The following is a 25,121-nucleotide window of genomic DNA, read 5'->3' as shown; positions in this document are numbered from 1 at the left end:
ATTGCCTATCGCTGGAGACCAGCTATTCTTGAGCGCCCTGTGGATTACCCCAGTTCTCACAGCAAAGGAAAGGGAGCCTGTGTGTTGCACGCAAAGATGTGCACCGTGTCTCACAGCCTGTGGCTTTGTAAGGGCTGGACTGCTCTGGCATGTGGGGTGGGGGGGTTTGACTTGCTGCATGGAAAGCTAACATGTTTACTTGCAGGAGTCTGCTGGTGATCCGCTAGAAGGAGCGGTCCTGGTCTCTGTATGTGGCTGCAGTCAAAGTCCCAGGCTCGACTTCACATTTGAGAAGCCTCTTTGGTGGAAGGCAGAGCTGATGCTAGGAGGAAGATGCTATCCAAAGTACCCCACAACCGTGCTGCTAGCAGGTGTCAGCAGGAGAAGCCTGCCTTGGCAGGAGTTGGAGGGGAGACACGTTCGTGCTGCTGCAGACCTGATGGCAAACACCATGGTTCTCCGGCCAGTGACAGGAGAGGATGATGTGATGCCCTCAAGTGACACGAGAGTGCTGTCACAAGTAGGTCAGTCACAGTCATGCGTGGTGTGGGGGGAGGGAAAAGCATCCCGCAAGTGCACTGTGCAGACATCGGGGACGTGGTGAGTGCTGCTGTTGGTCAGAAGAGAACTGGCTTGAAGGGACGTCATGCTAATGGGTGTCTGTCCTCTCCCTTGTGTCACAGGTGTGCCTGGAATCTGCTGATGACAGGTACCCAGGAAAAACGACCCCTACAAACAGGGAGATGTACCCCTCACCCTCAGGTCTCACTGGGTCTGAAGGACCTTTTGAGGATGTCTGTGGAAGAGCGTCTCAGTTACACGAGTGCCAGCTGGCCATTGGGGGGTGGTAGCAAAGCAGTCACGCTGGGGCATCGGTCAGGAGTGGCAGGTAGGATTAACAGGAAGGCGCATTCCCTCTTGGTTTTTTTCCCTCCCAGAGGAGCTGTTGCAATGACTGAATCATTGCAAATCCAGCTCTGCTGTGTGAATGTCTCTGCTCTTATCCTTTGTAACCCCAACGTGTTGATAGCAGATCTCCAACAAGTACCACTGGAAGTACTTTGTGTTGAAACTGCTGCTATTTCCACTTATTTTACACTTGATTATAGATGATGTTGTAGAGTTTTATTGTTGATTTTTTTCCATCTGTGACTTCTCAGAACTCCTTGTTACATCTGCAAGTGCCAATAAATATGAAGCCTGTATCCATCAGTCACTTTTTGTACCTTGTCTTCCTTTGAGAGCCTGACTCAGTGTCTCCTGAAGTCAATGTGAGTCTTTCCATTGATTCCAGTGGATGTCAAGTCAAGCTCTTCTTTAGACTAAGATGGCAGGCACTGTCTTTGAATCGGCTGTGAGTGTCGTACAGCTAGTACGATGGGACCCTTATTCATCTTGGGACCCCTAAGAGCTATATTGACAATGATGGTGAAGTCATCCTAAATAAAGTCAGATGAAACTCTTGTATCGCACCACATCTTGTATTTTGTTTTTGGAGAGGCATAGACAAAACTAGGATTACTGTAACTGCAAGTTACCTCTTTGAGAGCCGTGTGTTTTTGTGTAGGCAATTTAAGAGGTGGGAGAAGACTCAAGTGACATGTATTATTTGTTAAAGACTAAAAAGGTTGATAAACAGTGTAGCAAACTAGATAGCTACATGTATTTTTAGTTACTCCACTCTGGTGTTCATTTCCAAAGCTTCATAAAGCAGCACGGTGTTACACTAACACAGCCTATAGAGGAGTTAAGGGTAGCTTTTATCCTCTGATGACAAACATGCTGCAGCCAGATGGAATCGTATAAATCTCTTCTTACACACAACCAAGCCAAAACAAATATTATACCGTGATTAAGTGGCAACCCAAACAGAAGCAGGCATCCTGTGGGCTGAAACAGGACATCTTGGGTTACAAAACTCAAGATATGTTAATTTAATTTGATTGTATATTTGATGGCTATCTAAAGTGGCCCATGAATAATTGATGAAAACTAGAAAGGCTGTTGTTTGCCTTTAAAACCAAGCTGAAGAAAGTAGAGACTGAATATTTAGGAACATAATTGCTATTTGCATGAGTCACATGAGAGGTCCCCACAGCCTACCACTGTCCCTGGTGGTGACCAGAAGCAGGAGCTGATGGAAGAGAGCATGTGGGATCTCCCCCAGCCTGGCTCCAGTAATGGCTTATTGTAAATTAAGTAAGGTTACTTGCACTCGGTCTAGCCAAGTTCTGTAAATAACTGACTCTTTCACAGTTGTGGGGATGTGTCTGCAGCTTGGATAACTTCCAAAGCCAGAGGTACTGGGGCTTCACAAGGCAGCACAAACTGCTGATTGGGTCCTCCATCCCCTCGCATAGGCTGTAAGCAGCCAAGCTAAGGAGATACGATAGCTTCAACACCTGCAGCGTTGCCTGCCTGGAAACCACAGGGGGCTGCATCCTGCCGAAACACTGGGGACACTTGCATCCTACCCAGCAAACTCAGAAGAGCCATTTAATGTGAGCAAAAGGCACCTGACAGCACTGCTTAGCCCCGATCCACTACCAGTTCTTGGAGGTGGGGGAGGAAACCAGTTATGTTTATGTTTCTGGCAAGGGGCCACAGCATAGTGCTGATCCCCTCCGTAGTGGGGTTGACTAAGATCCTTCTTGTCAAGGAGAGGGCTATTTTCCCTGATTGCTTTTTAATGTGTTCTACAGGCTTTGACAAAAACGTTCTGGAGATGGGTATGGTTGCAGGGTGTAAACACACACAGATAATCTTTATCCTGAGAAGGCTGCTTATCCTGTTCTTGTGATCCCAAGAGACATGGTGAGAGCCACAGTCGCATCAGCACAGCGGCAGCCAAGGAACCTGCTTGAGGGTGAACCCAAGCTCTGCTCTGTTGTTGCTCTGGAGGAGGAACAACAAAGTTCCTCAGCTCTTCTGTGGCTGAGATGGAACCAGGAACCTCCCAAAACCCAGGTGGGTGCCACTGTCTGCATTTACCTGATGTAGTCATAGTGTGAGCAGGGGATGACATTGGGACTAAACTTCTCATGATTTGCATAGCCAAGTGTCTCTTCAGAAGATGCAATGACTTAAGCTTTATTGGTGGTGCTCCTGAAAACCAGGTCTTTCACACTTCCAAAACCTTTGTTTTAAATATGAGCAAAGACCCATTTGCTTCAGTTTCTTTGTTATATTAATAATTATCTTGCATGAAACACAGCTGAATAATGACTGTGTTGGTGGAGCTGCCCTTGCCTGATGAACTGTTCTTAGTCTGAGCTGGTCCTGGATCCCCTCCCAGCACCCCAGCCCTGTGTCCCCGGCAGCTGGTCCCCTCCACCACCAGCACAAAGCTGGCCCCTGCTGCCCGTGACCAGGCATGTTGCCCCTCTCCGATGAAGGATGTTCGGCAAATGAGTCCTGACCGGTGCACGTGGTGACTGTGATTTAAGGCTAAGGAGGCAGATCAAACCCAATGGAAGGCTGGAGATGTGACAAGGGTCAGATGTCAGCACTTTATCTGAAGAATTGAAGAAAGTGTGACACATTTTCCCCACAGTGAAACTGCGTAGCTCGGCTGCAGAGCAAACGGTGTGACCAAAGGCTATGCATCCTTACTTACCAAGGAGAGGGCTGAAATGAAAGGGGTTACCCGGCAGTGACTTCTTGCTATTGTAAGAGGTAGTAAACAAGATAAGGGCAGAATAGGGAAGATGGGTAAATAGTCATTCTTAAAATAAAATAAACATCAAACTTTTATTTGTCTGGGCCTTTGAAGGAGCACAATAACAGAAGGCATATGGGGAGGGCAGAAAGCGTTATTTACTCCAGGAAGCGATCGTGAATTATACAGAAAGTTGTCCAGGAGCTCCTCCGGAGCTGTGACCTCTGGTGATTTGTGAAGAAGAGAGCACGTTCGTAGCAGTTTGCTCTCAGCTGAAGCAAGTGTTACACCCCACGGGCTCTAATGGAGAGATGCTGGTTTCCACTAGCTGAAGATCTGACCTCAGTAGTAACTGAGAGGTAAAAGCAAGTAGATGGAGAACAAAAGCCTATCTTTAGCATACTTTAAAGTCCTTAACCTAGATACAAAGCATGGCTATAAATGAAAAGACAGCCCTAGAATTTTAGTTTAAGCCAAACAAAATTGACTGGTTATGGAAAAACAGTCTTATCTTGTTTACTGCCAAGCTTCAGCTTTACGTTTGAGCTGAAAGGGGAATAAAGTTTAACAGTGATTACTTTTAGGTTCCTATTTAAATCCTTACACAGTGGTTTTAGCTGAATGGAAGGTCTAGACTGGTTTAGGGGTTTTATGACAGTGGTAAAAACCCAATGATATGTTGGGCCAGATGGCTTAAAACATGCCATTGAGTCGATTTATTCCTTCACGGATGCTGGGGTGTCCAGAAAAAAAATATTTTCCTAAGTGGTCCAAAGACAATAGTGTTCTTGAATGTTGGTAATAGGTGTCCTGACTTTGGTGGACTTGGGATCAGCAGGAGATGGACCCATACGTATCGGTATAGGTCAAGCTTGATGTTCCTATGCTCTTTGAAACATTTTCACAGAGCTGATACATCACTGCCATAATCCTTTTCTTCTTTAAATCCCTTCTGAAAATTTATACTCACAGTGGAGACAATGTCATGATTTTGTGATCACGTGTACTAGCTGGCGGTCACTAATTTGCTACTAATTTGTTCCAGAGTGAGTTTGGACAGACCAAGTTTTGGCCAGGTTTCTGTCAAATTGGACCATGCAGCACTGAGGCTGCAGTTTAATAATTGGGTTGTTATTATTTACAGGCAAAGACAAAGGTACTTGGTTCAAGAAGAATGGAGAAGAAGAAGTAATCCTTAATGTCCTGGACTGCAAAAAGGCAAAATTACTTTCAATATTACCATTCCTTTGTCATTTTAGATTAATTTTGTAGTCCATCTATCTTCACCGATTTATGTTTCCCAAGCCTTTATCTTGGAAGCAGGGGTCACATGGTTACTGTATATGGGCAGTACACAGCACAAAATGCGCCAAGAGTGGTTGGATGCCTGCTGGTACCAACTGGGTGACCATCCCCTCTTGGTTTTTCTTTCTCTTCTCGTCTTAATCAGTTTGATCATTCTTTGACTCTGGCTTGAGTTTTATTTTTGCCTCATTCTGAAACGCTTGCCTTAAGAGAGCCAAAATACAAAAAGCTGGGGATGTTTCAGTTGCTGTTTTGTCCATAATATGGAGTTTTAAGTGGCCTCATTTGAGAGGGACAAATCAAGTAGTCTTCTGAAAAATGCAAGGAACAGCCGCTATCCAAAGTCACCACTAATGATAACACTGAATTTTCTTTTGTAGTGGATTTCCATCCAGCTGTTACCTAACTCTGAAAGGGACCATCAAAGGCAAGTTCTGCATTTATCCATTACTTCAAAAAGCATCACATAAGCCATGAGTGAGTCTCTCTTTTGACCTTTAAAACCTTTCTCTTTGGCAATCGGTGGCAAGAATTGCATGAACCTAATGTATTTTCACCCTGGCTGCAATGCTGCCATGGCAGGAGTAAGTTAATGAGGTGTCCGGCGCTGCCAGCACCGCTCTCCTTGCCTTTCTCCAATGTGTATGTAAATTCATGTCTGTCACACAGACAAGCATATACCAATTTATATTATTGGTGGTCATGATGGACGAGCATGTGAAGGCAGCATCAGTGGGGCAAAGGATCTGTGAGGGTGGAACAGACCGCAATGAATGCACAACACCATTTTCCCCTTCCTCAGCCCACTTGGTGGGTTTGAGGTCACCCTTTCCCACCTCCTGCCTGGGAGGGCATGCTCAGCTCCCCAGGGGCTTCAGGCCACCGCTGGCAATGTGAGCTGAGTGTGGGGACGCAGGGTAAGGTGACACTGCTTGCCAGTGTCCTCTTTCCACTGGCTGCTACACCGGCCCAGGAGGTGGGTTGAAGGAAAGAAGAGGTCTCAGTTCTCCAAATCATGGGCCGGTTCTTGGCAGAGGCAAGGTTTTTCCTAAATATCTCTAACGGTTTGCTGGGGGATGCTAAAGATGTCGTTACCTGGCATGGAAGAGTAAGCAACATGAGACGGGACAGAACCCTTGATCTGGGCTCTGCGAAAACCTCTAAAATCACCAGTAATTCCCTTTCCTTCCTCACCTATTGTCATGGTACTTGAGGGTCTGACATGTAGCCACTGCCTCTCCCCACCCGGCAGGAAGGCAGTGTGGGAATCTCAAAAATCTTGGGTGCATGCCAGGCTCTGCGTACATCTCGGCAAAGGCAGCATCTCTTCTCACTTCTAGAGCAAAGTAAGGTCAAGTTAGAAATCACTTGTTTTGTATATAAATGGGCCTTCTAGGATCACTCTGTGGGCTGTGATTTACACCCAGTTCAGTTAAGGGGGCTACAACATACTTTTAACTGGGCTCTGACGGCTGCTGCTGGCTTGTGGGAATATACCTGGGGGGAAAAAACCTCAAGGGTTGCTTTGCTGCAGCTTTATTTAAAAGCACGTTTCAGGACATTTCCTAACATATCTTCTGAACTTGAGCATGTTTCTGCTTGTGCTCAGGTTGTGGAAGGAAAGCTGCACCTCGGACTGGACTTTCTCAGCCACTGGAGTGATTATGGAAGCAGAAGCGTAAAGGGGAGGAAGAGGAATAAACAAACCCAATGGCCGCTGCACGACATGAGCTTCCTTATCTGACAAGTGTGGGGGTTGTCACTGCAGATGCAGCGGAGAGCCACGTGCTGGGCTGCCACGGACCTGTTGGGACTGGGTCTGGTCTGTGCCCAGGCAGCAGTGAGATGTTTTTAAAGAGCACTTCTCTCCCATTGTGTTCACTGCAGGCACCTCCTCTGTCCCACGCTGTTGCTGTTGCATCCCTCACTTGCAGTGTTACCTGGCTCTGCACTCCCTGGGGAGCAGCACCGCACCCCTTTGGCTTGCTGAACACAGAGCAGGGCAGGTCACAACTGCACCAAAAGAGGGTCAGGAGCTTGTTTTACCCTGCGAGATATGGTGCCAAGTCCTCTGTGGTGTAGGAGAGGATGAAGACTGGGCTGAGCCTTGGATAGAGGATATGAGGGATTTAAGGCCATTTTTATCAAAAAGGTATTGAAGCTGAAGTACTCGGTCTGATCTTAGGTAACAAATCAGGTGTGTCTTTGTCCCTTTTAGGAGTCAGTGACTTTCAGGCTTTTCCAGGACAACTTTAAATGAAGAAGCAGGGAAAAAAAGTCTGAATAAAAATAGCTGGGAAGCTCCGTGACTGGGGAATTTTTCCAGGGACAGGTTTTACAGTCTGGGACAACAGGAGACAAACTTTTCCTGCAAAAGACTCTCTCCTGCTAGATGCCCACAATGCGTCCTGAAGGTCGTGGGGAGAGAGCAGCTTTCCTGTGTGTCTCCTCCATCGCCCTTGGTCAGTGCTCACATCGGCAGTGTGACCACAGGGCAGGGGGACACAGCCTCTGCCATGACCTCGGGGATGGCACTGAAATGATGCTGCGGTAACCCAGGGAAGAGGCAGGGCCGCTCCTGGCAGTCTGGTGCTGTACGGCACACTGTACCAAGGAATGACCACCAGTACTGCGTAGTTTACTAGTTACAGATACAGCCTTAGGTGCTACTGGGATCCTGTGCTTTTAAGTCCCCCATCCTATGTATGCCATGTCGTCAGAGTGGGTTTTGATATCTTAAGATGTTTTAATTCCTCGTATGTTTGTTTCTGAGTTAGATTGATATACTTTTGGTTTGTGTTCTTTGTGCTAAAAAAAACCCACAATCAATCAGCATAGACATACACTGGCTTGTTTCACCTGTTCTTTCCATAAAGAGTTGAAATAGTTCAGCCCACTTGACCAGACCAAGCTGTGGTGGTGATAATATGATTTTACACAATTTATTCTAAGCAGCTTTGCTTGAAGTTTTTATCTCATGGATAACTTTCTCCCTGAAATGGTGCTAAACCCCATGAAATACAGCAGATTTCTCTGCAGAATCAAGGGACTCTGAGTGAATCTGCAACAATTCAAGGCAAGTTTCTCTGGGCTCTTGGATTTTTATGTCACACTTTGAATGTTTTCTGTTGATAGCGTTGACATGATTTCTAGCAGTTAAATCCCAAACATGGGAGTGGAACTAGGGCTTATTATGTGTCCCACATTTACCTCAACCTGCTCAAACATTATTTGTGTTAAAATAATAAAATATGTTTAACGCTAAAATGGAGGTGTGGTAACTCATGTTTTAAATTTTTTGCTGAATGCATAAAACCTTTCTTTAAATAATTTGTCAGGTTTGTGTGCCAGTATGGCCCTGTGGCACCTCAAGGGGTACTGCGTGTTGGTGCCCATTTTGATCCACAGGACAGATACGCAGAGCGCCGTGGTGCTGGGGCTCGGCCTGGGCACCTGCAGGAGATGCTGTGCCCAAGCTCATACCCACTCCTCAGGCTTAAATCCCATTGGGTTTCCAACCAAACACTTGTCCTTTGCACCTGGAGCACCCCAGGTGCAACCTGCTGGTCATCCAAATGTGTTGGGGGACCAACCTGTCCCAGCTGTGGCTATGGCCAGGAGGAGAGGGAGGAGGGGGCTGCTGCCTGAAAGGAGTGGGGGGAACCCCTGAGGGGAGGTCCCTCCTGTCCAACCCCCTGGGTCAGCTGGTGTGGGCTGCATGAAGAAACCTGGGTTGGTGAGCTGGTGCTGGAAGCTGCCTCTGAAGCTTTTTGTTTTGGGAAGTGGGGTGACAGCTGCCCCTCAGGTAAGGTCCGAGCACCCTGGAGCAGCAGAAGACGAAATGCTTGAGTTTCACCCCCAGTGAGTGATGGCTGGCAGGCCAGCTCCTCTGCAAAGCCACAGCACCGGCTGCGCGAGGTGGGAGCAGCGCTGCGTGGGGAGGGATCGTGGGTGGGAACACCTTTGAGGGGTGGCTGGCCAGGGAAGTCTTCACCCCATCTACACCCCAGTGTCCCCAGCCAGCAGGCACTTCTCTGTGTGTTCCTAGGTGTTCTTGTGTGTGTGTGTATATATGTATATAAAAAAAAAAATTAAGAGAGCCAGAATTGTTGGCTTTTTAATATGGAAGTATCATTAGTTAATGGTTGTTTTGCAAAAACCAGCAATTTCTCCATCACCGGATGGTGAACCTGCTGAATGAAAGTCTTGCTGTTCACTGAATTAAATGCAAAATTTAGTGATGCATCACCTGGTGAGAAATAAGCACAGAATGGTTGAGCCTGTGAAGAAAAATGGATCTTTCTGGGGCTGGAAATGGATTACGTCCTGGGGAAGAAATGGAGACCTCTGTCTCGGAGAGTGCTTGTCATGCTCCGCCCCAGAGAGAATGGTGGAGCAACCCTGGCCATGCCTCAGTGAGGCTGTAGCATGGAGGGGAGCAGTGCCAACCCGTGCCCCGGCACTTTATTTGAGGGCTGTATCTGTTTCTCCTGAAGCATTTCCTACTGGGGAGGTCACTGTAAGGAGGAGTGAGCACACAACGCTGCTGGTGGGAATGAGAGTTGACACTTTCCCAGGACTGGATTTTTTTTCTTATGAAGGTGTCAGAACTTGCTTGCTATGAGCTTTTAACCTGCTGCTCGGACAGAAGCAGGGACAAAACCATATCTTGGACTCCTGTTTTTTGACACAAAACGTGAGTATTGATGCTCTTTTAAAGCTTGTTTTGGCTAACGCAATGAGCCAAGTAGCACAGGGAGGAAAAAATCACAGCTGAGCATCCCTGTGGCTATTGCACAGTGCAGCGGGCTACCTGCTGGTGGCGGGGAGACTTGCTAAAGGCACAGCAAGGCGAGCCAGTGGCTACTGTTTACTAGGCCTTTCCCAAAGCACTTTTGAGTTGGATCGTTCAAATAAAAGGGGCTGTCCTTAAGCACCTACCTGCCATGCTTAGGTGCCACTCTCTCTTTGAGCGTGCGAGCCACAGGTGCCCCCGGTGCGCTCAAAAGCAGCAAGGCAGCTGCCGCTGTCCCTGGCACTGCCCACGCTCTGTCTTCATGCAGGGGTGAGAAGAGACAGGAGTGCTGGGAGGAAACTGTGTCTGCACCATCACTTCATCTTCAGCTCTCTGAAACACTGTGCTACCCCTCGTGGGCTTGTTTGCTCTTCTGGTGTGGTGAATGCTTTGCACCAAACCCTGCCTAGGACTTGCAGACACAGTGTTTGCCAAAAAGATGGGTTCCTGGGTCTCGAGGGTCTGCGTGACCCCTGGGGCCAGTGGGGGCAGAAGGGGCAGCAGTACCACCACCGTGTGGGGCAGGGGTCCCCACCTTGTGCTCTCTTGCCCCACATAAGGATTACAGGATGCATATTTTCACCTTGTGATTTCGCACCTTGAGCTCTGCGCTGTATTTCCAAGCCATGGCTTGGGGCCCCTCAGAGTGATGCTCCCCCTGTGCCGTGGGGAGAGGTGGGGTGCTGGCGGGATGTTCCCCCTCAAACCCTGGGCTGCTCCGTGTCCGTCCGTATTCCCCGTACCGCCGCCGTGCCACCGGGGGGTGGTGGGAGGGGCCTTTCGTCCGGGGTGACGCTGTGAGCGGGCTCCGGGCCACGGGTGGGACCCCTCGGGGGTGGGGGGGCCCCACGGCGCGTCCCTTATCCGGCAGCGCCCTCCTGCGGCCCCGGCGGGAAGGAGGGGGGCCAGTGCACATCGCTTCGCCTCCCCCGGGTTCCCCACCCACCCACACCCCCGGCCCCGGGGGGGGGGAGCGCGGAGGGGCGGTGGGTCCCCCACCCCCTACCCCTCCGCCGGGCTGCGCGGGGCTCTGCTGCCTCCCCGCGGCCGCCGGCCCCGCACCGCACCGCACCGCGGCGGGAAGGAGCAGGGGGACGGACGGACACCCAATATCAAATAAATCCCTCCCCCTGCGGAAAGCAATAAATCCTTAAACGCTCTCCTTTTCGGTGAGATAGCGGCGGGCCGCTTGGCGGGGGCGGTGCGGGGGTTGTTTGCAGATGCGGGATAACGGGAGGCGATGCGGGGAGAGCATCCATCGCGCTCCTGAAGCCACAAGTGCGGATTTCCTGAAATCGCCGCCCAGGGCCCTATCTCGCCTCTCCAGCCGCACCGGGGAAGGGGGGGGAAGCCCCCTCCCCCTCCGTGTTCCCCCGCAGCCCTTCCCCACCGGCCCCTTAATAAACACCGCCGAGAATTGCCCTTATACTTTGTAAATATTGGATTAGCTTTTCATTGACCGGCTCTCTTGAAAAGACCCGAAAAATCCACACCGGTTCCAAACTAAGCCAAACAGTCAATAGGTGACGAAAGTAAGTTATTTCCAGGGCTTAAGGGGGCTTCCAGCTCATTATCAGGTTATCTGAGGCGCCTAAATAGTTTCTTCCCTACAAGAGGGTGGAGGAAGGAGAAAAGGGGGGAAAAAATGGGGGAAAAAGAAGGGCAGGGAGCGGAGGGTGGTGGGAAATAGCTCCAAAGGTTGGCTGTGCCTCGCAGCGCGATCCGAACCCGCGGGCGGCTCTGGCGGCGCCCGGGGAGGGGAGGGGGCGGGCGAGGCGCCGGACCCCCAGGCGAAGCCTCGTCCCTGCGCTGCGGGCCCGCTCCGACAGCAGATCAACTGCAGGTGCCGCCAAGGTCCCCGCGCAGCGCCGCGCATCCCCCCGCCTCTGCCCGAGCTGCTGAACCCGCCGGGGAGGCTCGGGCTGGGGGGCGGTGTCCCCCTTTTTCCTTTTTTTTTTCTTTTTATTTTTTCCTCTTTTTTCTTTCTTTATAGTTCTTCTTTTTCTTTTCTCTTTTTCTCTTTTTCTTTTTATCTTTTTTCGTTCTCTTTTTCTTTCTTTTTTTGTATTTTTTTTTCCTTTTTTTTTCTTTTTTAAAATTTCTTTTTCATCCTTTGTCTTTTTCTTCTCTTCTTTTTCTTTCTTTCTTTTGTTCTTTCTTCTTTCTTTTCCTTTCTTGCTTTTTTCTTTTTACTTTTTTTTCTTTTTATTTTCCTTTATCTTTTCCTTTTTCTTTTTCTTTCTTCTTTCTTCTTTCTTTCTTCTCTTTTCCTTTTCTTTTTTTTTAGGTTTTTTTCTCTTTTGGCCTCTCTTTCTCTCTGTCCGTCCCCCCCTCCCTCCCCCCCGACGGCCTGCCTTGCACAACGAGGAGCTACGACAAGAAAGAGCCGTTTCTCCGGGGGCGAAGCGGGACGTGCCAGCCCGCCGCGCGGTACGGCCGGGCCGCGCAGGGAGGCAGCCTCTGCATGACATTACCGGCCCTGAATGCAGCCTTGTTCTGCTGCCCGCCGCAGCCCGCGGGCAGCGCACGCAGCGCAGGCAGGGCGGGCACCGCGGGCAGGGTAGGCAGGGCGGGCATTGCGGGCAGGGCGGGCAGCGGAGCTCCGCCGGCGGGCCGGAGGCGCAGGAGCGGGCATCGCCTGGTGTTTTACGGGGGGAGACGCGCTTGGGCCTTTGGGGGCGGGGGGGACGCTAATTTCCTGTGAAATCAGAGAGAAACTTGTCAGCGGGAACTGGGAGAAGAGGAGGGCCTCTGTTAGTCTTCAAAGAGAGAGAGGGAGAGAGGAGAGAGGGAGAGAAAGAGAGAGGGATTCTTTTTCCCTGTGTCTCCCCCGCCCCGTTTTTTTTCCAGAATAGATATAGCACGAATTTTTAATTCGTCTTCCTTTCACAGACAACAATGCTGGTTTTGAAAGCTGGGCACAATTTGGGTTTTGTGAGGGGTCCCCCGGCCCAGCTGGCCATATGGGATACAACATGTAGAACATGCCTAACAATGAGCACGAGTGACAGCCCTAACAAAACGCAAAGGACACTGCTCCCTGACTCCGAGATGGACTGCCTCCCGTAAATGAATTGAATAGCCCTAAAACGAGGCGGAGGAGGCACAGGGAAGGGGTCCATCCCCCCCAAAGTGTCTCTCCTTTTTTTTTTTCTCCTCTCCCGGCCCGGCCCAGCCCTGGCTGCCTTTGCCTCCGTCTCTTTAATATGCACGCCTCTAACATGCTCACCTCCCTGCCTCCCCCATTGTGCTGTTTTGTGAAGTCTACTGTATATTGTGCAAAGATAGACTGCCCGGAGCTGGCCCGGCAGCATGGGAGATATAAGGCCACGGAGGTTAGGGCCACACAACTGGTTTTATAGACTTAGCAGAGCCTGGGGAGAAAAAAAAAAAAGGGGGTTGGTGACATTTTTCCCCCTCTCCCGCTCCTGGCTCGCACGCCGGGGCTGGAGAGGGGAAAACCTGCGCACGTCCGCGTAGCCCGCGGCTGGGGCATGGAAAGGCTGCCCCCGGGCTTGCTCGGCGGGCCCGGCCCGGGCAGGAGCCGCGGGCGCTCCGCCGGTGCGCAGCCGAGCTGCCGGCGCCGCCCCTGCCGCGGAGCTCAGCAGCTGCCCGGGCCCGGCCCGTTCGGATGCGGGCTCACCCGGCGGGGAGCAGGAGCGGGAGGCGGGATGGGGGAAACAAACAAACAAAAAAGAGGAAAAGGAAGAATTAAAAAAAAAAACACAACAAAACAAACCATCCCGAGCGCGGAGGCTGGGCCCGGGCTTTGTGGCCGGCGGAGGCTGCAGCGAGGCGGGGTGCGGGCGGCCGGTACCGGCCGAGGCTTTGCTCCGGGTGTTGAACCGAACCGGCCACGGTCGCCTCGGCCCCGGCCCCATCACACCGGACAAGCCCCCCGTTGTTTTTTGTTTTTCTTTGGTCTTTTTAAGCACCTTTCCCACCCTAAAATGGCAGGGGAGGGCGGGGCGAGGGAGCGCACAGCTGTCCCGGCTCTGCCTAACCCCGCTCCGAGCCGGGGGCTGCGCCTGCCTGAACCCGGTCTTAACTTCATCCGGGCCGGGCTGGGTCCCCGCCTCACCCCGGCCCACCCCTTTCTTCTCCCTTATCCCCCCCCTTCCCCCGGTTTTTTTTTGGGGTGCCCCAGGTGTTAACCCTTTCCCACGACTTTCCTTAGCCGTCGGCGCGTCCCCCATGGCTAACCCCGCGCAAACGGCCCCCGGCCCGGGGAGGGGGGCATCGTGGTGAGGTGGTACCCCAAACTCCGCAGCCGGAGGGGTCCAGCTACACCGGGGGGCGCTGGGGTGTATAAAAGCACAATCACAGATATAAAATACTTCCGCCCCCCTCCGCCCCGTTCTTCGCTCAACCCGGCTGCCCCGAAAAAAAAAAAAAGCCGTTTTCCCTCGAGAAAAAAAAGAAGTTGCGGGGGGCGGCGGGTGTGGGTGTCCGTGGGGCCCTGCTCGGCCGTGTCTGCCCGCGGGCCCCCCCAGCCGCACGCCGGGCTGAGCCCCGCCGAAACGCCGCCGGGGGATGCGGGGAGGCGGCCGCGGGCGCCGGCCCTGCCGAGGAATCGAACAAAACCGGTTCGTCGTTGTTAGCGGTACCTTCGCTTTTCTTTTTTTTTTTTTTTCAGTGAAACGCAGCTTTAAAAAAAAATTCAAATTCTTAGGAAAGCCCGCACAATGAGCCCGCTTTCCCGCGGCGGTGAGCGGGGAGGGTTTAATCTGCGATTCTTTTTCCTCTGCTCGTGGTTACTCGGGAATAGTTGCGCGCAAACCCCAAATAAGGAAAAAAAACCCCAACCAGAAACCAAAATAAAAGCCCTGGCTGCTGCTGGCGGCAGCAATAAGCACAACGAGATACAAAAATAGGCCCGCTAATAGCTGTCGGGGGTTCCGGGGCGCCGCAAATCGCCCCGGGAGGGGAGCGGCGGCGGTGTCGGGGTGCCCTGCGCGGCGTTGCGGGGCCGCACTCCGGGCGCACGCACGTTCCTCACAAAACCACAGGAGCAGCGGGGGGGTTTTATTCTTTATTTTTTTTTTTGTAATTGTGACGATTCCCCCCCACCCCTCCCCCCCGCCTTTTATTTTAGTTGTAGGTAGACAGGACCACTCTGAATGGCGCAAAAATTTCTGTAAACAATGACGCACAAAAACACCTCCCCTCCCTTCCCCCCGCCTCCCTCCGAAATTAAACCGAGCCCCCCCCCCAAAAAAAAAAAAAGGAGGGGAAAAGAAACGGGAGAGGGAAAAAAAACCATAATAATAATAATAATAGCAATAATAATAATAATAATAATAGCGTTTCCCTCTCCATTCCTTCCCCCCCGCAGTTTTGATTTTATTTTTGGAGCATCAGTCTGTCTCTTTCTCTCTCTCTCTCTTTTTTGTATTATTTTTGTTTTTCCTCCTTTTTTATCTGCGTGGGTGTGCGGGGGCCGTGTGTGCGTGCGTGCGCGCTCCCCTCCAGCGTTCACCAAGTCCATTGCTGAGCTTGTACCAAATGGTGTGCTGTGGGGTACTGGGGGTTGCTGGTAGCGCTGTACTGGGCGTTGTATTGCATATGCTGTAGAGACTGGGCGCTATAGGCGGAGAAGGGGATTCCCGTCTGGAAAGTCGCGGCTGCCAAGTCCTGAGCTTTGAGCGTGTGGCAGGGCTTGCCGTCCCTGACTAAGACCGGCACGGCCACCCGCCGCGGGGAGGGAAGAGGAGTCACTTCCATACCTTTCTCGGCCCGGGCCCGCTTCATCTTGTAGCGGTGGTTCTGGAACCAGATCTTCACCTGGGTGGGGGTGAGGCGGATCAGGCTGGCCAGGTGCTCCCGCTCCGGCGCCGACAGGTACCGCTGCTGCCGGAACCGCCGCTCCAGCTCGTAGGTCTGCGCCTTGGAGAAGAGCACCCTCCTCTTCCTCTTCTTCCCCGCGTCCCCGCCGCCCGCCGCCTCCTTCTCGTTGTCGGGAGACTCGTCAGCCGACGGTTCCGGCGATTTGGCGGAGGGGTCCTGGCCGCCGGCACCGGCCGTCAGTCCGTGCACTGCGGAGAGCCCGGCCGAGAGCCCCCGGTCAGCGTGGGGAGGGGGCCGGAGCTGCGCTCCCCCCCTCCCGCCGCCCCCCCGCCGCCCGGCCCCGCGGGGCAGCCCCGCTCCCTCCCTCCCCCCCCGTGGGGTGTGGGTGGGTGCGGGGGGCTCCGGCCGGGGCTCAGCCAGCCGTGGCCAGCGGGACCCCCCCCTCCCTACGCCGGGCAGCCCGCGTGGGGCGGTGGGCGCGGGGCTGCCCGCTCGCCGTGTCCGCGGGGCTGCGCGGTACTCACGGGAGTATTGGATGCCCTCGGCGCTCGCCAGCCAGCGCGTGTAGGGATTATCGCTATTATCATAGAAAGGGTTCTTCAAAGGCAGCGTCTGAACAGTGTCCAAGGGGGTTTGTCCCAAAACTCCCGCTTTCTTGGGCGGCTCCGGCGCCTCGCTCTCCTCCTCGCCGCCCTCTGCGGCGGAGCCGTCCTCATCGTTGGTGTCGGGGAGGTCCAGAATGTCCTTCACCGAAAAGCCCGTCTTTGTGTTGGTCAGAGACATGTTCCGGCCAAATTTACAGGGGGGACCTTGGAGGAGCAGTTTCGCCGATCCGCCGTGTCACGGGCGCACACGCGGAACGGCGGTGGCAGTAACGCCGCGCACGCACACGGCAGCCGGGGGAGGAGGCTGCGGGGCGGCGGCACGCGTGGAGCGGGGAAAACAAAACAAACAAAAAAAAATAATAAAGGTATGTTGGAAAATAACCGAAGCGGTTTGTGCCAGAAAAAAAAAAAAAAAAGCGGAGCGCCGGCCACCGCGGTGGATGTCTGCGGTGGTGGTTTTCAGGGGCTTGTTCTGCCACGGGGGAAATTCAGAGAGCGGGAGAAGCAGCTGGCTTCGGAAATAGTTTGTAACTCCAGGGGAAAGGGGGAAAGACACGCCAAAGAAAAAAAAAAAAAAAAAAGGAAAAAAATTGAAAAAAAAAAAGAAAAGAAAAAAAGATCACTTCTGGATCTTGTTTAAACACCCCGAACCCGTGCCTGCCGCTTGAAACCACCGAGCCATTGCTGGAGCGAAGAGTCCATATAAGGCTGGTCCCCACACATGAACCTGCCGAGAGGAGGGAGAAAAAAAAATACATTAAACCCGCGAAAGGTTGGCCACGTGTGGGCGGGTCTTGGAAGTCAAGTGGATGAAGACAGTGTTTGCAGATGTGAAATTGCGGGTTTTGGGCGAGCTCCGAGCTTCCACCATTGGTGATGAGTGGTATAACGTGTCAGTTAATTACCGGCGTGGGGAGGGCCCTTCCGCGGGTGTGTGTGTGTGTGTGTGTGCCGGCGGGAGAGGGAGGGTGCGATTCTCCTTTTTTTTTAACCACGGTATTTACATACAAAGAGCCTCGCACACCAGCCCGGTATTCCGCACACTCCAAAGTGTGTTTTCCAGCGATTGCCTTAAAAAGCAGGGAGGTGGAAAAAAAAATATATGGGGGGTGGGGGGTGATAAGGAGCAAGGGAGGCTGCTTGCGCGGTTTCCCACCCCTCCCGCGCAGCCTGCGCGCCCTCGCAAACCCCGAGGGCAGCGGGTTTTTTGCGCGGGGACGCGCTCAAAGCCCCGCGCGGGACCGAAACGAGAGGCGGCTCAGATGGCAAGAGACCAACTTATCTAAACCGCCTAGGTCAATATTTTGGTTGAGGCTTAAGGATGAACGCTGGAAATTAAACAGCGAGTAATTGATTCTAGTTTGCTCCGAAATTAACCGAACTGGCAAAATGCGATCGTCAGTCACGACCCGGAGAGATCCGGGAGGTGATTACCTGGGGGTGGGGGCTTTATTTGAAGAGGTCTCATTGATTTTGTCTCCTTTTTCCAGGGGAATAAAACCCAGCCTGTTTGGTTAATTTAAGGGGCTGGAGCCCAACGGACTTTCAAATACAACCGAATTCATTTTTCTCCTTTTCTTTTTTTTCCTCTCTTTTTCAGGACCTGGGGAAGGAGGGGGATAAAGGAGGGTCTGCCTCCCAAAAGGGCCTTTTGGCAGGCCGGATCTCCAGGTTCCCGCACCCACGGCGTCGGCAGCCGCGGAACCCCGGAGCATCCCCGGCCGCGGGTCCCGGCGAGCGGCGCGGAGTGGAGCAGCGCTGCGCGGCCGCGGAGGCTCCCCCTGCCCGGCGCGGGGCTGCAGGCACCCCCTCCTCAACTTCTTCCCTCTCTATCTGTCTGCCATCAACTTTTATTTTCATTTTCCTTTTCCTCCCCTTTCCTGCGCCGGCTGATGACCTTTTACCTTTCCCTTTCCCTTTTCCCCTTTCGCTTTTCCCCTTTCGCTTTTCCCCTTTCGCTTTTCCCTTTTCCCCTTTCCCTTTTCCCCTTTCCCCTTTCCCTTTTCCCCTTTCCCCTTTCCCCTTTTCCCCTTTCCCTTTTCCCCTTTCCCCTTTCCCCTTTCCCCTTTCCCCTTTCCCTTTTCCCCTTTCCCTTTTCCCCTCTCCGCTCTCCCCTCTCCCCTTTTCCCATTCCCCTTCCCCCTTCCTTTTCCATTTTTCCCTTCCCTTTTCCCTTTGCCCTTCTTTTCCCCTTCCCCGAACTGCCCCACAGCCGGAACCCGGCCCGGGACGGGCTTGTGCGTGGGGATGCTGGTGGTGTGCGGGGCGGGGAGGAAGAGGGGGGTGGTCTAAGGTCTGGGAAGGGGTTTCTCACCACCGCCTTTATTTCTGGGAAAGAAAAGTTGACAGACTTTCCTTTCGAGGAGGAGGGAGCGGGACTGGGGCTGCCGGCGGTGGGAAGAGGAGGAACACGGTCCCTCAGAGATCCTCCCGTTCGCCCGTCAATGTATTCTCACCTTCTCCTCTTCTCCCTCCCCGCTCCCCCCATCTTCCCGTCCCCAGCCCCCAGCCTGCCTCCCATAAAGTATGTGATGTGGCTGACAATGCCCAGGGATTTTTTTTCTCTCCCCCCCCCTTTTTTTTTAAGCGAGCCCCTGAGCACATCCTGGGTGGTCGGCCCCGCGCAAACACAAATACAACCCTATGGCTAAGCTGGAAACAATGTCCGCAATGTAGACAAATGTCCGGCTTCTGTTGGAACCCTTTGTCTCGGCGCAGTTTTTGCATTTATTTCAGTGGGGAAATAATACGTGATTGACGCCCTCTTTCAATGTGTCCTAACTGTTGGGAATAAATCTGAGGTTGTTCCTAGTTGTCATGGTATTCAACCGCACTCAATGGCTATCTCTTCATCCATTTCGGAGTTCTTCCTCCACATCGAGGGAACCCCTTCGGGCGGGCGCTCCCCCCCCCGCTCCCCTTTCCCGGGGGAGGGGCTTGGGGCGCGCACCAGGCATATCGCTTTAGTTTCCAGCAAATCTCGCGCTTATCGATGGATTTAGCCCCCACCGCCACCCCGTAGAGAGGGGGTGGCGGCGTTTCGTTCGGATGGGGCTTTAATTCCTTCTTGGCCGGCGAGGGGACGGGGGGCGTGGGGGGTGTGTGTGGGGGGGAAATAGCCGCCGTAACTGTGACAGTCGCGACGGCGACAGAGCGACGATACAAAGTCCCGAATTAAAGAACCCCGGCCTAAGGCAAGGCCGGAGGGGCGGGCAGAGCGTCCCCGGGGGCGGCGGGGCTGGCGGCCCGCTCCGCTCCTGGGCCGCGCTGAGCAGCCGGACTTTAACAGGAATAATAATAATAATAAGAGTAGTAATAATAATAATAAATGTAATAAATAATAATTTTTAAAAAGTAACTGAAAAGGACCCCACGCAAGCCGCGGCAGGCGCGGAAATGTCGCGGCAAGCGCGGAAATGTCACGCCGAGGGCACAGCGCCCTGCGAACCCCTCGCGACGTGGGGCCCGACGGCGGCGGGATCGGGGGGTGCCCACGGGAGGATGCCGGGCCGTTCAGCCACCCACTAACCCGCGGGGAACAATGGTCCCTTGTGGGCCCACAAAGCCCCGGAGGCCGCGGCCCCCCTTCCCTCGGCTCCGCGCCGCCCGGTGGTGGTGGGGATGTGGGGGGTCCCACGCGCGGGTAACGCCACGGGACGAGGCCACTAGCCCCTCCGCGGCCCGGGACGCCGTGACGTCACCGGCGGGGGGGTTGACGTGAGGGCCGCTCGGGGCCTTTGACGTCAGGAGGGGTCGCGGGGCCGGGACGCAGCCCCACGCCGGTCGTGCCCGGGGCCGCGCTGCGTGGGGTGTGTGTGTGGGAACACCAGACGGCAGCCCAGCGGCTATCGCGACAGTCCACCCCTGCCACCTTCGTGTCTTCCCCCGCCGTGTCCCCCTCCCGGCACCCCGCTGGAAGCCCACCGGCCGCCCTGCCCGGCCCTCCCCACGCGCGGGACCAGCCGGGTGTGTGTGTGTGTGCGTGGGCGATGCTCCAGCGCCACGTCGCGGAGGGAGTGGCCGGGCGGGGGGGGCCCGCAGAGACTGCCGGGGGTCCCCCCCAGCCCCGTTCCGCGGGGGCCGCAGGCGGCAGGGTTGTTTGCACAAGCCCACGGGAGGCCGCGGCGCGGTGCGTGTAGGCAGCCCGAGTGGCTGCACTTGAAGCCGAGTGCCGCCGCCAGCGGAGGGGTGTTTAACTGTTTACTTTCGCAGGTAGCTCAAACACCTGCCGTTCGCCCCCCGCTCTCTCCCGCTGTTTGCCCCCCCACGCCCCGAGCTGCGTGGGGAGCGCCCCCCCTCCCCCCCCCGCGGGCGGCGGGTGTTCATCCCAACGGCATTCAGGCTTATTGGTGGTTTGATTTTTCTGTTTGAAGACCGGGGATGAGACGCCCGGTGAGGGCGAAGAGCCCGTGGGAGCGGCTCCCCGCAGTGCGGGGCCCGGGGAGGCAGCGGCGTGTGCGGGGCGCCGGGCGGGCCGGCGGTGCGGGGCCTCCCCACGCCACGGGCGGGACCCGGGTCGCGTTTTTAAGCGGCGAGGTGCCTTGGCTTGCTTCGCCGCCTTTCTCCTTCGTCCCGCTGGCTGCCGCTCCCGCCGGCGCTCCCTCTGCTATACGTGTGTTCTATATAATAATACATAACTGGGGGGGATATATAAACCGGAGTCTTCCGCGATCCCGCCCCTCCCCGCTCTGACCCCGAAGCCATCCCCGCATCCCATCTCCGATAACAGCCGTCAAGTGGATTAGTTTATTGTTTGATTAGACCAAAGGTGCGAGCTATTGTTTTCCTTCACTCCAGACCACAAATAAACAAACAGAAAGGACGGCACCTTGCCGCTTGGTACGGATTAGCGAAGCCCACACAAAGCCTTTGTTAGGGGGACAGGTTTATTTTATCTCTTAGCGTGAGCTACACTTGAAATAAATAGGGAAAGGGAAGCGCAGCCGATGTCGCTCCTGGTAATTGTTATTAGGAGATTCACCCCAGGAGCATCTCCTGTAAGCAACACCCTCTTTGTTTTAAAGTGTGGCGGGGGAAAGGAGAGCCGCGTCCTTACAGCGGCGGCTTTGGGTCGTGATGAAATAAAAAATAATTTAAAAAAACAACCAGAAACGCCAAAATCAAAATAGAACTCTCGCTTCTAAATATACCCTCCGAGAACCCCGCACGAAGGGTTTTTAATTGCCTTCGCCCCCCCCCCCCCCCCCCCCCAGCGATAAAGCGGCAGCTCCGCGGAGATGCCGCCAGCTCGGCGGGGCCGCGTCCACGCCAGGCCGTGGGAAAGGGAGCGGGGACCCACGCCGACCGGTTGCCCTGCGTTCCGGCGTCCCGGCCGCGGGAGGGAGGGAGTGGGGAGGGGAAAAAAAAATCCTATTCCTTGAAATCAGGGGGAATCAGGGCCTTCTGAATCCTCCGTCGCTTTCAAGAACTTAATTGTAACGTGCGGGGCTCGGAGTTTCTGCGGGGTGAAATTCCCGGCTCTTTTCATGTCTGGAAAAATGGCATTGACAAAGGCGTTAAGGATGTTTTGGGGGAAAAGAGAAAAAAAGAAGGGGGGAAAAAAAGGGGGGAGAAGATTCCCCCGGACGCAGAAAGGGAGCCGGCCCCAGCCTTCCCATCGAGGCTCAGGAGAAAGCTCCTGCCACCCCCCAAAATCCCGGCGCCGGCCTGCCTTTCTCCCACAGACAATTAAATCTTCTCCAGGACATAGGAATCTAAATGAGCTTTCCTATTCTCACGATTACTCTATCTCCTTCTCCCCGAAGCTTCAAAGGCGGAGAAATCCTTCCAATTCACCGATATTACTTATAAATTTGTAGATCTAGATCTAGCCTGCCCTCCAACCAACCTCCCGAGGTGGCGAATTGTAATAGAAATTGGGATTTTTCCCCCTCCTCCCTGGGGGCTAGCGGGGTTATGTCAGAGCCGGAGGGCACATGTTAGGGCTTTGATAAATGCACTTTAATGAGATCTTTGAAAATATTGCCAATAGTGGCGGAGGCAGTTTGTTAAGGCCATGCGTGCGAGCACAAAGCCGGGAGCCCCCCGCATCTCGCAGCCCCCCGACCCAGGTATTTGTCTCATTATATTCCTCCCCCCACCCCAACTCGCCCCCGGGGAAAGCTGTAAGCCCGGCCCGGGGCCTCCCTTCCCTTTCCAGGCTATTATAAACTGTTTTATTTGACGGGCAAACGTTTCGCTCCCCCCCACCCCCCCGGAGCCCCCCGGCTGCATTCGTTCTCGTCTCTCTAATGATTAAGCGGGTCCCAACGAGATTAAGCTTTGTCAGGGACGTTCCTCCTCGGGAGGGGAAGCCCGGCCCGGGCGCCGCGGGCGGTGGGAATGCGGCGGATTTAGTGCTCGGGAGCACTTTCTTATCTGAATTTACTTCTCGCACCCGCACGCACAACATGGAGGGCTTAGCGAGGAGCCCGGCCGTGCGCGCAGGTAGCTGGTGGGTGTGCGTCGCGAGTGGGGGGGCCGGCGGTTAGTGTGAAGCCTCCGAAGAATGCTCCGGTGCCCGCACCGGGGGGAAGGGGGGTGGTGTGTGTCAGGCCCTTTTCGGGAGAGGGTTGGGGAAGGGTCCACCCGGGGGAGCCGACCCAGGTGCTCGGGCCCGAGTCGTGGCGCACACGCGCGGCGTGGGCAACGCCGGGGAAGCGAAGAGAAGGAGTCACGGAGGAGGGAGCGGGGCGGCGGGCAGAGCCGGGGCCGGCGGGGGCCGGGGGCCGGGGCCATTCCCGGTCCTCTGGCGTACTCTGCCGTCGCAGCCGAGAAGTGTCCCGCCGCCGGGGCGGCGGGGGGAGCGCCCCCGGCTCCCCCCTCCCCGGGCCAGGCGGGCGGAGCGCCCCGGCGGGGCCGCGCGCCCGGCCGGGGCCGGGGGCGTGGGCGGGCCGGGCCGGCGGACCCCGCCGTCGGGGCAGGGGGACGCGTCCCCATGTGTCCCCCCCGCCCTTCCCCGCTCCTCGGGCGGCCGCTCAGCACCAACTTCTACCTGCGCCGCCGCTCGACACACGTACCCCACGGACACCCCCCCCCCCGCCCCCGCGCAAGCCCCTTCACACCTGCTGCTCCCGAGCCCCGGCTCTCCCGCGGGTCCTCCCGCCACCCCCTAGGCTGCGAGGGCGCGGCGCCCCCCTGCCCCCCGCGGCGGGGCTCACCTGGGGGCCGGGGGTCCCTAGGCGGGCGGGGGCTGGGCGCTCCCCGCCGCTCGCATTGTCTCCGCCGTGTGCAGGGCGGCCGCTCCTTCCTCCGGCTTTACATCGCGCGGTCTGTTTGCTTTCCTCCCCGGCGGGTGACGCCAGGCGAAATACTGGCCATATGTTCAGCGGTAATAAATTGGTTATAAGCGCAAACACGCCGGTTCCTGGATGGCTCTTTTAAGCCTGCCCCGGCCCTGCCGCTGAGCCGGCCCCTCTTCCCCCGGGGGGCAGAGCCCTCCTCCCGCCCCCCCTCCCTTCCCCAAAGATGCGGAGAAGCCGCTTTCTGCGTGCGCTGCCCAAATCCTCACTCGGCCACCGCTCCCACCTCGCTCCTTCACACCTCCCGCCCCGCACTGCCTCGGGCAGCCCGCAACTTCCCCCGGCCCAGCCCGGGCTGCTCTTTAACAAGCTCGCCCTCTATAAATCGCTCGGTAGCTAAGACGCTATAAAACCCAAATAGCCAGATGTGGCACGTTATTTATGTGTGAAAGCTCGTTTACATTAGATATGCTGATCCAAGCTTTGATAGCGGGGGTTTGCGAGAGATTAGAGCTGGGTTGCCAGAGACAGCTCCAGCTGCAGCCCCCCTCCGCTGCCCCTTTTTGGTTTTCATTTTTTTAAATTGTAATTTTATTTATTTACGTGTCTGGTTTTTTTTAAAGGGGGGGCGATTCAGCTGCCGGGGGGGGGGGGGGGGGCGGGGCGGCGCTGTCCGACTTTCCTGAAGCTGGGGATGAAAAGTGGTACCTGGCTGCAAGAGGCTTCTGTGAAAGGTATGACCCCCCATGAATGCAAAGAGGTTACAGCTGGCTGGAAGGGCTTTCTGGGCATCCGAGCCTGGCAGTCCATCTCCCTTCCAAAGGCTGTGCCTGGGGTAAACGCCACCAGTGCAGCCCTGCTGCAAGGTGAGCCCTGCGGCCGCTGCTCACCCCCAGGAGCCATCCATTGCACCGGGCCTGGGCAAAGCCAGCACAGCTCCTCGGGAGTCAAACCCCATGCACCAAAAGGTTGTGCTGCCTCATTTTAACCCCGGGGGTCTGCAAATGGCGTAACCCTTGCGGCTTTCCATTTTCAGGAAAGCTCCCCGCATCTCTCCAGGGCGACGTGCGAAGTCCTCTTGAAGGGGCATCGCTGGTGACTGCTGGGGGTAGAGGAAAGGTCATGGGGGCCCTTCTCCATCTCACCTCATCTGAATTCTCTCCACCACCTGCCGTATTTTTAAAAGCACTGGATAGACCTTGGACTCCTCTGTGAAACTCCCCAGGGCCCAGGGCAGATATCTCTCAGCTAAATACCCCAGTCACAGGCAGCTCTAACAGAGCTGCCCACAGATAAAGTGATTGATCCTTACACTAATCAATACAGATCTTGTTCAGAGCAATTAATAACTTTGCCAAGCTTGTTTTGCTTGGATAAAGAAGTGCCCGGATTGCTGACTGAGGGAGGGAAACTGCGGGGGGGGGGGAGGAAATCCTGTTGCCCACATAAAAATACAAATGTAAATAACTACTTCTTCATTTACATACCTGCAAAGTCTTCAGGTTTCATAACAAGAAATTCAGCCCGGATGTCCAGGACGTGTCTCACTACATCCCCAGGTAAAGCTGCGCAGAGGGATCTGAGCTTGCACTGCTATATGTTTGGTTATAAATCTGCGTAAGAGGTGTGAGCTTGCAGAGGCACGGGGCGTGCAGGTCCCCTGCGGCAGAGCCTGCTGTGCCCCGGGCTGGGAAGCGGGTCCCACCGCCTCCCCAGCTGCAGCTCCTGCC

At 54.9% G+C, this 25,121-nt stretch overlaps 1 protein-coding gene across 1 annotated transcript; it reads right to left on the bottom strand.

Moving 5' to 3' along the window:
* Nucleotides 1-14,993: 14,993 nt before the first annotated feature.
* On the bottom strand, nucleotides 14,994-23,485 carry NKX2-2 (NK2 homeobox 2). The gene is made up of 3 exons (XM_075089899.1): nucleotides 23,311-23,485; nucleotides 16,070-16,877; nucleotides 14,994-15,793 (listed from the first exon to the last, which is right to left on the bottom strand). Exons 2-3 carry the CDS (start codon nucleotides 16,326-16,328, stop codon nucleotides 15,234-15,236), a joined length of 819 nt encoding a protein of 272 aa, XP_074946000.1. The 5' UTR covers nucleotides 16,329-16,877; nucleotides 23,311-23,485; the 3' UTR covers nucleotides 14,994-15,233.
* Between the last annotated feature and the right edge of the window lie 1,636 nt (nucleotides 23,486-25,121).

Source organism: Phalacrocorax aristotelis, chromosome 3 (genome assembly GCF_949628215.1).
Source record: "Phalacrocorax aristotelis chromosome 3, bGulAri2.1, whole genome shotgun sequence".
Lineage (NCBI taxonomy): Eukaryota > Metazoa > Chordata > Aves > Suliformes > Phalacrocoracidae > Phalacrocorax > Phalacrocorax aristotelis.
The sequence above is the reverse complement of the archived record's forward strand: the minus strand, read 5'-3'. Positions and strand labels throughout refer to the sequence as shown.